The 14,821-nt window shown below is 39.0% G+C and overlaps 1 protein-coding gene across 2 annotated transcripts in view; it reads right to left on the reverse strand.

The window, feature by feature from the left end:
• LOC131352344 (protein jagged-1b) overlaps window positions 1-14,821 on the reverse strand; it is a 48,017-nt gene that overhangs the window by 31,013 nt on the left and 2,183 nt on the right. For both annotated transcript variants that reach the window (XM_058388368.1, XM_058388367.1), the window contains exon 2: window positions 9,261-9,563. In XM_058388368.1, coding sequence (XP_058244351.1) covers window positions 9,261-9,563 — 303 coding nt within the window. The remainder of the gene's footprint in view (window positions 1-9,260; window positions 9,564-14,821) is intronic.

The following is a 14,821-nucleotide window of genomic DNA, read 5'->3' on the forward strand; positions in this document are numbered from 1 at the left end:
ATTGCCGTAGACCGGGTTCGATTCCCAGGAAGGCGCTAACCCAGCCACTGAAAAGTCAGTGCCGGTCCCTAGCCCAGGTTAAATGGGAGGGTTGTGTCAGGAAGGGCATCTGGGGTGAAACCTGTGCCAAATCGAAACACGCGGACCAAATGATCCGCTGTGCTCACTCCAAATAGGGAGCAGCCGAAAGAACAATGACAACAACATATCAGCTCAATGATACATTCAGATAACCAGGGCATTACACTTATGTGCGATCATGTATATATATATATATATATATATATATATATATATATATATATATATAATTAAGTTAGAAGTAAAAAAGAGTATAGTATTAGAAACTCTTTTTTACTCTATTTATTTCTAATACTGTACTCTTTTTTACTTCTAACTTAATTTCTTCAGTGCTTTAAGTTCAGATTGTTGTTACTATCTGAGTTGGCAACTAAATTTTGTTGTTTTGTATACAATGACAAAATAGTATCCTTACCTTACCTATAGAGTTCACCTTTACTCTCATACACATCTGTGCACTGGTTTTCCAGCCATGGAAACTTAGCATTAGCAACACTATCAGCTTTTCAGAGAAAGATATAGTCAGTGAATATTAATCAAGTACTGATTTTAAATATAGTGAAAATGTAAAGTAAACACGACTAGAGTGTGCTTCGAAACACTCTAAAGTATGTTCATGTTTCACATAAATGGCTTAATACAATCTATTGCTACACTTTACCTTTAAATATAATCAGTACAAGACATGTACAATCCTGAAATCGTTTAAACTTCATGTTTGAAACCTGCTTTTCCATCAGTCCCCTGTTAAAGGCTATACAAGCTTTACATTACGTTCTAATGTTGCATTCAACCCTGTCACATGAACACATTCCACAAATCACCAGGAAGCTGCATTTTCTGAATTTCATGGCAAAAAGAAAAGTATGTACTCTTTAATAAGCACTTTTCCTTATTTTCATTGACACTGTGTATACTCAAAACAAGTCATCAGTCCTCTGAATATTAGTTTGAAAGTAAATTACTAAACAAAAATCTCTTTAATGTCCTTATTTCATTAGCATGGTTGCCAGTTATCTATATATTGTGTTAATTTTACACTTTAATCCTGCTACGGCTTTCGACACTTAAATGAAAAAGATGATGAAAGGGAAAAAATAAGTTCATTTTTAAGAGTTGAGTGTCACCCCAATAGAGATTCTAAACTAAACGACCGATCATGATCAGCTCAAATCAGACAGCAAGCACATGAGAGAGAGAGAGAGAGAGAGAGAGAGAGAGAAAGAAGGAATAAGATCAGTAGGTCTATAAAGACAGAGTGACTAGTCATGAGCCCACTTCATGCGTGACTGCACAGGTATGCAGTGTGTGTATCAGTGTGTGTATGCGTGGGAGACATGGAATGAAAAGGGAGAGATCCCCCCCACCCCACCCCCATGGTAAGTGAGTAGCTTTGGTTCCCAGGCAGCAGGAATGCCCAGGTAACTGAGGGCAGAACTTCGCACAATACGAAACAATAGATTTAGGCATCGATTTACAGCGTACTGACACACACACACACACACACACAACATCAAACACAGTTATATATACACACATATAATCCCATCACCTATATTAAATATATAATGCTAAATACTAAATATACAATACTTACAAGAAATTCTGGATCACACTAATTTCATTATACATATCGGATCTGCCAACAAAGTGTCCCTGTTCTAATCCAACAAAAACCCGAACCCATTACAGAGACAAAAGGAGGCTGGCGGGTCAGAGTTCTTGACCTGTGACCGCTGGAGGTATTGAGCGAAAATTAGTGTCAGTGTCACGAGAGTGGAGAGAGATAAAGTGAGTGTGGGCAGATGGGGACGGGGGTAAGCAGATCTGAGTAAACTTAATTTCCTCACACTAATCCGAACACTCAGGAAAGCCATTTCACGAGTGCCTGGTGACAATCTTCAGCCTGTGGTGGCTTATAATAAAAAGGGAAGAGTCCGACTGCCCCCTCGGCCTGTGCCAAATGGTGTAATCATGAGACAGCGTGCCTCGCTTGGCATGCCTTATTACTGAGGTTAGCAACATTAACTAGACTATTGAAAAAGTGTACAGTAAGCCTTTAAAGTTTGGATTATCTCGTGATTCGGACTAATGCTGGGTTAATGTGTTCGTTTAAGAGAAGAATTTGTTGTTTTTTGCTAAAATGATTTACAATCATCACTGAACACACCTGTGCTGAGCTGTACCGCCTCATACCATAAAGAGACAGGGTTACAGAGATGATAATAGATTATAAATGTTGCAAATATGATGAGCGGCAAAGCCAACGGCATGAAGAAGGTGCTAGTAGTGAGAACACAACGCCCATTAGTCTTCAGGGACAGAAATGAACAGTGTTAAACATTATACACGGAAAGTCCCGCATGCACAGCTCATCAGTGCACCAGGCTCCACTTGTTAACCGCCTTGTTCCACTCTGACGTTCTGAATCTGAACTCGGTTCATAGACACACCATAGGATGGAGCATTAGCACGCTGAAAATAAGACATTTGAAAGTGAACAGACACCTCCACCTCCTTATCTGCAAGCACTAAGGGTGAATAAGGAATCTGAGATGCTTTGGGCAGGGCCTGACTCACCGCAATAGGTAATGGAGAATAATGTCCTAAAGGTAATTGAGAATAATGATCAGAGGGAAGCTGAGAGGGAAAAAAGAGGGAAAGAGAGAGAGAGAGAGAGAGAAAGAGGGGGAATGGGAAAAAACGAGACAGAGAAATACAGGAAGAAGCAGAGAAGAAGAGGGGGGGCAGACAGAGAAAGTGACAGACACAGACTGTGAGACACAGAGACAGACAGAAAGGACAAGACAGGGAGAGACAGACAGACAGACAGAAGGGAAACAGACAAAGAGGGGTCGAAAAAGAAAAGAGACAGATAGACGGAAAAAAAGAGACAAAAATGGGTGGTCAGTGTGGTGGTGGTCAGTGCGGATATTAGTGTCACTCACTGACCCCTGTGCTCTCAGGCTACTAAAAGCAACCTGACCCTTACTCATTTTAATGCCTCAAAGCCCAAAGACTGAAAGCAGAGTGACCTGAAGTCCAAAGTTGCAAAAAGTCCAACCACATGAAAATCACATGCATGCACACACCACACACACACACACACTCAAGCACGCACACACATACTCACTCACACTCCCTAGCCTTTCACCAGGGGCATTCATCAGTTTTTATCCCTCCTCTTCTGCCCCACTATCATTAGAACTGTAGAAATAAAGAGGGATGACTTCACTGGGGGTGAGAGGTTTTGTCTAGTCTGTCATCACAGTATGGCCTACGGCTGCTCTCTGGGCCAGCTATCTATCCTCAACGAAAACTTTAATAAGCACTGTTACAACAGATTAAAGGGAAAATATAAATAGGTAAGAAAGAGTGACACACGTAAAGTGAGAGAGAAAGGATGGGGGGAGGGCAGGTGAATAATAGCGCTGGGCAATATGGCCAGAATATCATGTTACTTGAAGACATCTTCACTTCACCACATATCACTGACACTTCAACAGAACTTTCCTGTACTTAACAAGGATGAGAACAAGAAGAAGAAGAAAAACAACAACAAAACCTTCTTGAAAACAAACCTACTATTCAGGAAATAGCTTGCATTTGTGAAATTAGAAATAGTGACATTATCAAATCAACATATTGCAATGTGAACACTCAACATCACTGCCCTAGTGAATTCTTGATTCTGATTGGTCAGGTCTTTATTAATATTTAATACAATTCAAGATTCAAGATTCAAAGAACTTTATTAATCCCAGGGGAAAATTCCTTAAATATAATAATAATAATAATATAATATAATATAATATAATATAATATAATATAATATAATATAATATAATATAATATAATATAATATAATATAATATAATATAATATAATATAATATAATATAATATAATATAATATAATAACCACAAATTAGAAAGAAGTTCTGGCTGTATTTCAAATCACAGGTTTATATCAGTGCTCTTGTTCTAATATGTCTTGATTGTAGCGGCTCATACATAGGGACCTGTATAGCAGATGTTTCACATAATCTAAGCTGAATGCTAAACTTATTAAAAACATGTTATGTAACAAGGATAATTGTACAATTGTGATTAAGGAGATTGAAGTTTAATTATTAATGAATAAGTTTATTTAACATTCATGAAAGGAGTCTCCAGTAACGGTGAGTATGTCTTCAAGAGAAAAAATAAAGAAACATGGTTTATAGCACCAATAACGGCTATGAACTGTACGTGAGAACAGGAATGGAACCTGTTTCATGGATTTACGGTATGTTTTGTTTAATAATATATAAAAACTCTTAATAGTTGACAAACTGCCGTGGTGTAAAAAGGAATAAAATACATGCTGTTAATGGAAAATAAGCTTCAGGGTTGAAACAGTAAGTCTGCTTTCGGTCTGGCCATGTTTCCTATAATAGCATGCCCCATTGTGTTTTATTCCTTACCAATCATTATGATACATATCACCCAGCTTTAGTAGAGTAGAAATCAAGAAAGCAGTGTCTTGTATCAGTCACACTCAAACGTAACATTCAATTAAGCTCTTTATCTCACACACACACAAACACACACACACACACGCATATACCTTTAATCTTTTTTTTCTTTGTAGAAAACAGTAGATCAGTGTGCGTGTGAAAGATAAAACACACAGAATGAGAGAAAGAAAGGAAGGAAGAAAGAAAGAAAGAAAGAAAGAAAGAGAGAGAGAGAGAGAGAGAGAGAAAGTAGGCTCAGCTTTCCTCCTAATAACTGTGTTCACCTGTGTGTCCCCTCACCTGGGACAGTAGGAGACCCCCTTCCCTACCTCTCTCCTCCCCCTAAACCTGCCGCTCAGAGATGGGCTGATAATGAAGCTCTTTCATTCCACTGGCTACTCATAGAAATCTCTCTCTCCCTCTCTCTCTCTCTTTTCCAACCCCCCTCCTTCTCTCCTGCTCCAGTCCTCCGCTCAGCCCTGCCCTGAAACTGAACCAGATTGGTTTTCTCTAGTTGATTTTTTCTCACACTCACAGTTGCCACTACCACCACCCTTTAAACACAGCGATACTATCCTGCATAAAAGAAATGGTGTGTCAGTGTGTTACAGTGTGACTTTTGTATGAGGGATTTTTTGTTGTTGTTGTTGAAGAGTGAGTGAGTTATAAGAGACTGTATTTATCTTATCCTGGGAAAAAACATCCTGTTTAATGCCTCATGCTGCCTCATGGGGATGAAAGACATTATGTAGACAAAAACTCTGGAAAGTTAATCGAAACAGAGACTGTAATTAAAGCCACACATTAATTTGGGCTTCAGCCCATGAGGAACAATTCGGTGTGTGAGATGGGGTCACAATATTTCATTTGTTACTTGATATTGGTATACTGGGCTTTGCGATCCTGATATGATAGACAAAACAAATCCTGCCTGTTTATTCGTTTCTGTGAGCATTCTCATAATACTAAAAATAACGGCTACACAAATCCAATTTTCTGCTTTAATGTAACACAGATGTCATCACAAAATCCTGATCTTTGCAAATGGTTCTAAATCAGAGCCATATCTGATATTTGGTTTGAACGAGTATCTCATAGATTGCATTATCACCACACACCCGTCCCACCATTACTAACCATCTGGGTTTTTTCACCTGCATATGTAGCTGACAACCTCCAGACCAAATGTGAGCAGGCTGTGTGCAGGCTTTGGCTACTAGAGCATTTATATTTGTTGGTTCCTATCCTACTATGAAGGATTGTCTGACAAATAAGACAAAAAGAGCAACTAAACTCTGGATATTCCAAATCATATTATGTTCATGGTATAGACTTAATCATTTGGACGACTTTCTTATATGAACAATCTATGGTTGCATGCCGGGTTTGTTTTTGTAGGGACATTGATGTTACATTTTCATGCCCTGAAATATGATTCGTTGCATTACCTGTCAGTCAGACGCCCTTTTGGGCGACCTTTAGCCAATAAAAGCTAATATGGAGTGTAGACCTTCTTCAGTCAGTCTGAAAGTCTGGCTAAAACTCTTATTTAAGGCTGGCATAATGTGTTACATGACATACATTGTTTGCTGAAGTTTAAACTTCATCATACCTTAATGGTTTGCAAAGAACTGTGAAAATGACAAGCCATAGACCCTCTAATCACAATCACAGAAACATGTGTAGCAACATAATTATAATGTATAGCTGTACTGACAAAAATGTGTGTAGATGTGAGACAGAAGGAAGAGAGAACACAATTTTTGTATTGAAAGTTTTCTCTTAAAAACTGTGGGAAAAAAACCATATAAATGTAAATATGAGGACCCATAAAATGGCAGCATAAGGCATTTTCTTTTGGCCACATTAATGCCCTTAAGTGCACATTTGTTCCCAGTGATGCAGTAACACAAGTGTGTGCATGTCTGTGCTTAAACCATGTCCTTTTGAATGATGCAAGGCAAAGAAAATTTGCGTGTGTGCACATAATGCAAGCAACAACCGATTAGTAGAAGTGGGAGTTTGTATGAGCGTCCCTGTTTGTGTGTGTATGTGTGTGTGTGTGTGCCGAACACGAATGGCTCCTTTTTTTTTCTTTTACAAAGACACACAACCCTGTTCAGGCAGCTGGCCCGCATCAAATCACTTCCTTCTCCTCCACCAAAGCTCCAGTCAGCTTTGGACTTTATTAAAAACATTATCATGACTCAATATATCCTCAATTATAAACATAATATGAGCTTTCTTACTATTATTTGATTCCGTCTTTACGAACAGACATGCAACCTCGCTCGCAGAGGTCATAAAACTCCCGCAGACAACAATAATAAAACAACGCAGATGGAAATATAGACATGTTTAGAGTGCTAACACAGAAACAAACAGGACTGGGAAGCACAGATCACAACGAGCCATTAGTCTCCCACAGGACGGCGAAGTCATTTTAAAGGATTCCACAGCCTGAGGCGGCCTGATCGTACACAGACGCAGACAGACAGACAGTGGGAACAGAGAGAGCGCAGACTCGGGAGAGGCAAAAGGGTGCTGTGATTAGCCTAGAGTGGTTGAGAAGTCTCTGGGAAACTACAGAGGACTACGCTATGTGGTTGTGTGTGTGCATGTAGCTGGCATTGCACCCAGCCTGAAATAAAGCCCCATAAAGTCTCCACCACACCACTGAGGAAACTTCACATAAATAATTTAAAGCAAACACAAACAGACCAACCTCAAACCAACTTTGTTATTCTGTTTTATACATTATGTAAAGTTTTATGGATTGAGCTTGGGGCTTCTAGCCTCTCTCTTTCGCGTCCGTCTATGTCTCTGTGTATTTAAGTCTCTCTCTTTCTTCTTTTCCTTCTTTCACTATTGTGCTACATAAAGGAAGAGATAAAGGGCAGATGGAAACCCACGGTACAGAAGTGGAGAAACAGTCAGCCACGCTGTAATTGAGCAGTAATAGCCCGTGAGAGTAATGTTAGAAGGGAATTAGTCTGATCCATTATGGGTGATAAGACAGAAAAGGTCGATCTGTCTACCAGAAGGGAGAGGGGGGAAAACGAAGGAACCACAGAGGCCGGGTTTACAGGTTCAAGAGAAAAAGAAGACGAGAAAAAGGACCGGTATTAGACGGTTAGATGAGGCGAGGAGAGTTCTGAAGCAAAGAAGATATGAGATATGATTGTTCTTATTGTAAAGAAAGCCATTTAAGTTAATAAGACCAAAAGTTGAACGTTAAAGGAACTAAATACAGCAGAGAAAGATGAGAGAGAGAGGAGGAAGTCAGGATGGGAATAGCAGGTAGAGCCTAAGAAGGAATGTAAAATGTTTAGAGTATTAATCAGAGTTCACTGCTTCTGTGTAATCTTTATCATTTCAAGCCAATAGATTTGTTATCTAATAAATACATTAAAAAAATTGTTTTTAGTCAACAGAACTCAAATACAGTCCATTTCTTTGTTTAATTAAATATATCTGACTTTACAGCATCATTAGAATACTGTTTCCTGTTTTATAAATGTCATTCTTTATATTATTCAACAGATTTCATAATGAATTGGTACCCTTAGCTATGGATTGATTTTTTAACACAACATAACATTTCACAAACACTCTTTATTGATCATCATGCACCACTAGGGAAGCCTAACAGCTTAAATAATCTGACTTTAACAAAGAATCTGAGCAACCTTCCACAAACGTGCCAAGACTATGTAGAGTCAATTCTGGTTCAATGACAAGCATGTAAATGCCAAGTAGATGTCAGTATTTCATAGTCTAAAGATGGTTTAATGTCAATGCCTGCACCTGAGGGATATTTATAATTTAGACTGCTATCATTTTTTATCAAAGGAAAAACCATGATGCTGCTCCTTTGTCAAGTTATCACTGAAAGAAAGAGCTGATTCATATCACTTCATGACAATAACAGATTTTCTAGAAAAACATATTGTAACGCTGTAAATAAGCACTTTTCCAAAGTAAAGCAAAACCAGCTATTCTCTGCCATTCCCCATCCGAGGTAACTAACGTAGCTAGCTAATGCATTTCATATAAAATTAACTAACTGATAGAAACCTAATAAACACTATCTGAGAACGATACCTGAGAAAATTCAATGTTCCTTTATGTACCAAATCAATTAATACTAAATAGGTTACTAATTTAGCAAAGTAATAATACAAATGTTTGTATTATTATTGTCTATGTGTGTTATATTCTGGAAAAAACTGTGTTAATTATTGCTAAAATTGCAATAGTTGTGAACAGTCTGGACACTTATTTGGCAAGTCCTCCACTCTTATATAATTCCCTACCTCCACCGAGACTAATCAATGAATGGGAGAGGAAAGAAAGTAATAGGATTAAAGACATGCTATGAGTAATGAGCCAAGTGCTGACCACACTACTCATTCTAGCACAGCAGACCAGTGGGTAATCACCATGGTGTGTTCAATGCCACCCTAATTTCACACCAACTACACGCTTGGTCAGTTAAAAGGAAGACTTGTTAGCAAGAACACTGTTAACCATGAATGGGGATACTTTAATAATAAAAGCCACTGGCTTTGAGACAGCTCACCAGACACAACTGATGCAGCCTCATCAATTAATCCTCCTCCCTCACCCAAGTTGTTATTACACATATGTTATAATTCACGGAAAATGAAGTAGGACTCACCGGCCAGGCGTATTTAAATGGGATGACAATCCGGCCTGCTTCAAGCCCGTGATGATGCATGACATGGGAGTTTCCGCCCAGGACCGGCGTCACGCCCGTACCAAACGTACAGGTGCCCAGTGGTGCCACACGACTCTGGTACTCCTTCAGACAGAACTTGAAGAAGGTATCACACTGGTCACTTTGAGGACATCGCTGTCCCCTGCTAGACTGGAGGTCACAGCACTGACCACTCTGTAGAATGCCAAGGGAGTTTTGCCACTGGCGGATCTGCAGTTCGAACATACCCACTGCATGCACAGCCTGGATGAGACAGAAAGGAGAAAAAAAGAGAGCAATAAAAGAGATGAACTTAACAAGACAAAGACATACCTGCGGTCTGAACAGGAGAGGAAATCATTATTTGGTAATTATATCTTATTATGTGGTATTAAGTCATGTGGCGGCAATGGAGTGCATTAATTCATGTCAACTCAAGAGCTTGAGTTAATGTTTATATCAAACCTCAGATTAGAGAAATATGTGATCTTGGTGCTGCTGAAACAAACACTATTGTTTGGTGCCAGATTGGCTAGTTCAAGTATTTCAGCAACAAACTTCTGAACTGCTGACTAGACTGTGTTTTAGATGACAGGAAGTCTACGCTAGCTCAAGTAATTACTCTTTACAACCATGATGAGCAGAAAAGCATCTCAGAAAACACTCTGAGCCTTGAGGAGGATGGGCTGCAATAGCTGATGACCACACTGTGTTTTCAACCAAGAGGAATCTGATGCTTCAGAAGACACAGGATAACCAAAAACTGGCTAGTTAAAATGATATTTTATACACTTTTTATTTTTGGTAAGATTTTTGACATTTTTGGAACTTTTATTTATTTAACATCCTTGATTCAGACTGAGAATTGACAACATATCACCATAAATGTGCATCTGTAGATTTATATTTTATATGTTTCTACAACATATGGCCTCACACAAAAAAAGGTAGTTATTGGCTTGGATCACTTCACTAATCAAAATCCAAGAGTTCAATTTGTCTTTGACAAATTAACCTCTAATCTTTCAAGACTGCTCAAGTTCCCTAACACACTTCCTTTGTTTTAAAGGCAGATAAGGAGGTGGATTGAGACTCAGACTAGATGAAAAACTGCTCCAGAGTCCTCTCTCGTGGCAGAGTGGCGGAAAAATCGAATCGGTCTGTCCAATTGGAAAGGCTCAGCCATCCTCACATCTGTAAGCCCTGTCTCTATCTGTACAATCATCTTACCTTATCCATCTCAATCTTTTCCCCCCTCTGGTTATTCTACCCCTTCACACAACCGGTCTCTTTTGCCTCTCTTGTTTCTCTGTATCCTCCCTTGTGGCAGCTATTTCCTACCCTTCTATGCCGTGCTCTTTTTTCTTTTATTCTTTCTTGTTATCAATACCACTCCTTTCTTTTCTTTCCACTCCTCCCCAGGGATCGCAGACATTGGGAACATGGCTCCTGTCTTTCTTTCACTCTTGTTGTTTTTTTTTTGTTTTTTTTTTCTGCTCACTCGCTTTCCATTGCCCCTTTCTTCTCTTTCTCACTGGAGCTGGGAACTAGCTGCTGCTCTATTCTTTCTGCCATAAGTTCTTTTTTCCTTTTCATCTCTAATTTTCTGAAATGGTGAGGTGAAGACACACACACACACACTTTCAACTAATAAGCTCCACAGAGAGGTAGAGGGTCAGATCAGGTGCCACTTAGATGATATTGCCCTTAAGACTCTCAATAGCAGAAAAACTGGCACGTACACAGTCCATGAAAATAGCACGATAATGATACACACAATATACAATTACAGTGAAATGCATAGTGTCTTATTAGAGCAGATGACGGTAAATTCCCATAGAGAGTAAGTAGACTTTAATAATAATGCAATTTAAATACGACAATTATCACCTGAGAAATTATTATGATTAACGATAACAGCGTTGTGGAAAATAAATTACAACCTTTTATGTCTGAACGTTCTGGATGTTCACACTTCAGCCTGGATTTTAGCCGATGGTGATTGAGTATCAGTCTAATCAAGCTTCTTATGTTAGTTAATCATTCGTAAGTACACCTCTTTAAAATTAACCCGTTCTGTATTATAGAAAGATATCTGTAACATTTCGAATGGCTTATTGTGCATTAATGGCAGGGCTTATGAGTTTAGAAATGCTGACACATATTAATAACAATTCAGTCTTGATATAATTTCATATTCCCACAATTCTTTGCAAAGACGAACAAGTTTTGTCTGTCTTGAGTTAATCATGTGGTGGTTTAATAACTTGACTAGACAAAAACAAAGCTTAAAAGAATGCACACAGAAGTTAATTTGTTGCTTATATTCTGTGTATAGAATCAAATACATTTTTCTCTATGGTATATAATAATTTTGAACTAACCAGAGATGAGAATGATTGTACAAAGGTTACAAAAAAGGGCAAATAAGTGGTGTGTAAAAATATTGTTCATGTTTCTACATTGTGTAAATAATTGAATATGTTAACAAGGTCATTCTCCGGTGTACATCATCATTCACAAATTAACAGTAAGATTTATCACAGGTCCTGAACAAATATGGTCACATATCGATTGGACACTACAAAATCGATTTCTATCAGCCGTATAATCAAATATCAAATTGTTTCTTTATGATTCGGAATAGTAACATATTTCAGAAATTTTAGCACTCAACCAATCAGGTTGCAATTTAGGGGGCAAGCAAAAAAAAAAAACAACATAGTACTTGTAAAAAAAGGTGCTTGTTGTTACTAAATATATAGACATTTATGGCACAAAAAAACATAATCGGCAGAATTTTCCACAAGTTTCACATCACAATCCATTTCACAGCATGCACGATGGCCTACAAACATGGCCTCTATGGACTTCCAGGACACACAGTCACTTCCCTGTTCACAGTCATGGTCATATTAATCACAAAAACTCACCTTTTCCCAAACACTTGCACGCACAGCAAACAGCACAAAAAGACACTGTTTCACTCGGTTCACACTCAGTTCACTTGTTCTTGACATTAACAAGCCTTTGTATTATTGTTTATGTTACTGTTCATAGTTTCAAGTTCATGCCTGGTGACCTTTGCCTGTTTTGACCTTGACCATTTGCAAAAATTTTCAGGTGACATTTCACAATGCAAAAATTTTCAGTGTTCTTTGTATTTAGCCAGTCATGAGGTTTGTTGAATCCACGGAAAATCACATGCTTCCTCAATCTGCTCACTGGTAAAGCACTGAATCACTGGGTCCAGGTGGTCTGAGAGCAAGAAGCTAAAGCCATCTCATTCTGTGAGCCTTTCTCTGGATTGTTATGCCATGCATTCAACCATTCGCCCAATAGCAAAGAAACTGTCAAGTAGCTCCTGACCTTCAGACAGTGAGCGTGATAACTATGCACTTGAGTTCTGGACATTTGCTGTTAGAAGTCATTAGAACAACATTGCCCTCAAGGCAGTGTTTCATGGACTGAAATCAGAGGGTCACGCATCATGACAAGCAGCTCACCCTTGACTTAGTCATTGACATGCCAATCAGCCTAGACCACTTGCTCTATAACCGGCCTACAATCTACACACCAAAAGCACCCTTCTCACAGACCTACACGTATCTCAAGACAACACCATCATCCTAGTCATTCATGACTGTTTCTCCCTGCCCCTCATTCCTGAAAGACCCTGCACCTCATTCCTCTGCCAGTCATGCCAACCCCCATCCGACCCCCATCCGAGGGGAACACCCAGGAACATTAAGGCCCCAGAGTAAGCCCTTTTGGGGGGTTCTATCACAACACAGCAATCCACATGCTCTACATCTCAAGCCACAAAATTCAAGAAGTTACCATGCCTTTCGATTTTGACTGTGAAAGTTTCACAATTTTATGTCTAGCCCACTGTGAACTTTTTGCAAACTGCCTTAACTGTGCCTGTTTTGACCTTCCCTTCCGTTTTGGATTTGTTGGTTGTGTGCTCATTAAAGCTGCCTTGCATTTGCATCTGCCTAAGCGTCTCTGTCCTGTACACAATGTCCCAATGTGACAACCTACAAACAGTCAAATCATGCTGCTCCTCTTCTTTTGATTTTCTGCCTCCAAGGCTACAGAAAAGGCAAACAACTCCTCATCCCCAGAGTTCAACCAATCTTTATGTAATAGTTAAGACTGGTAGGAGCATTGTTATGGTTACAGTATACACATCACATGAGCAGCAAGTCACTCTGGCTAGCTGCTAATTTCTCATATGTCAACCCAGATTTAAATGATCACAATAAGACATTTCCATGAAGACATGATTTACTAAGGTAGGTGTTGGAGGAAATGAGTGACCTGCACAGAGCCCTAACCTCTACCACACTGTACACCTTTGGGAAGAACTGGACAACTGAATGTGTTCACCAGGCCTTCTTATTTGACCTTAGTGCCTGACCTCACTGATGCTCTTGTGGCTGAACAAGAACAAATCCATACAGCCGTGCTCCAAAATCAATGGAAAGCCTTTCTGGGTTTAGTCCAATTACTTTTGGACAAATAGCAATTATCAAATATCTAAGCAATGCCCAGTTAAAAGAACTGATGATAGCCTCAACAGTGATTGACACACACAAGGGGAGGTCACACACACACACACACACACACACTTTTAAGGAATTTGGGGTATTGTGGGACAGTAAGACTTGGTGGTGCCTCGTCTCTCTTTGTGACTCCAGTCCCAGTGGAGCTGCTGAATGCTTGCACTGTCTTCCCATTGTTTGAGTGTGGCATATTGTCCCATTCCAACTCCTAAAACCTGGACACATCAAACGCTGGGCATAGATAGACCACTGGCTATCACTCTACATCCTCTTTCTTCCTCTTCTGCCATCCTCCGCCAGGGTCATTCCCTACATACCTGTGTTTCAGCACTTTCACTCCCTCTCTGTCTCATGGAACTGCATCACAGGGAACACTAAACACCGCAGACGGAACACTACTATCTAGCCTGAGACAGTGGACAAAATGACCTATTGCTATGTAACTTTCACCTAAATTTAAAAAAAAATCCTAAATGAATTAACTTTGTTTCACAATTCACTGTTATTTAATATCACTAGGCCAACTGCCCAAATTTTAATAGAGAAAGTTCCAGATATCTCTTCAATTTGTATAATATTTGTATATTAAGAAAGGTATTTAAATGTACAGTACATTTACCTCTACATTTCGTCTAATCTTTAATAGAGTACTGATTTCCAAAGCTCCAGAAGAGAAGTGCTGCTCTACAATCTACTAAAACTGGCCTAGCACAAGAGCCATAGAAAATCTAACAGTTTAGAGTCCATACCTTCAACACGAGTGCATACAAAGCTCAAAGAGTTTTTTTGCACCATTAAGTACCTGGAAAATGGAGCGTAGTTCACCATTAAACTTTGATATAATTATGTCAGCTGATATGCTGGTGTAAGTATTTTTAATAGAAATTGTCCAGAAATCTTTTTTATTAAAACTTTTTTTAAGACTCCAAAAGATTTTAGGAGAAAAACTCTTTC

Source organism: Hemibagrus wyckioides, linkage group LG04, assembly GCF_019097595.1.
Source record: "Hemibagrus wyckioides isolate EC202008001 linkage group LG04, SWU_Hwy_1.0, whole genome shotgun sequence".
NCBI lineage: Eukaryota > Metazoa > Chordata > Actinopteri > Siluriformes > Bagridae > Hemibagrus > Hemibagrus wyckioides.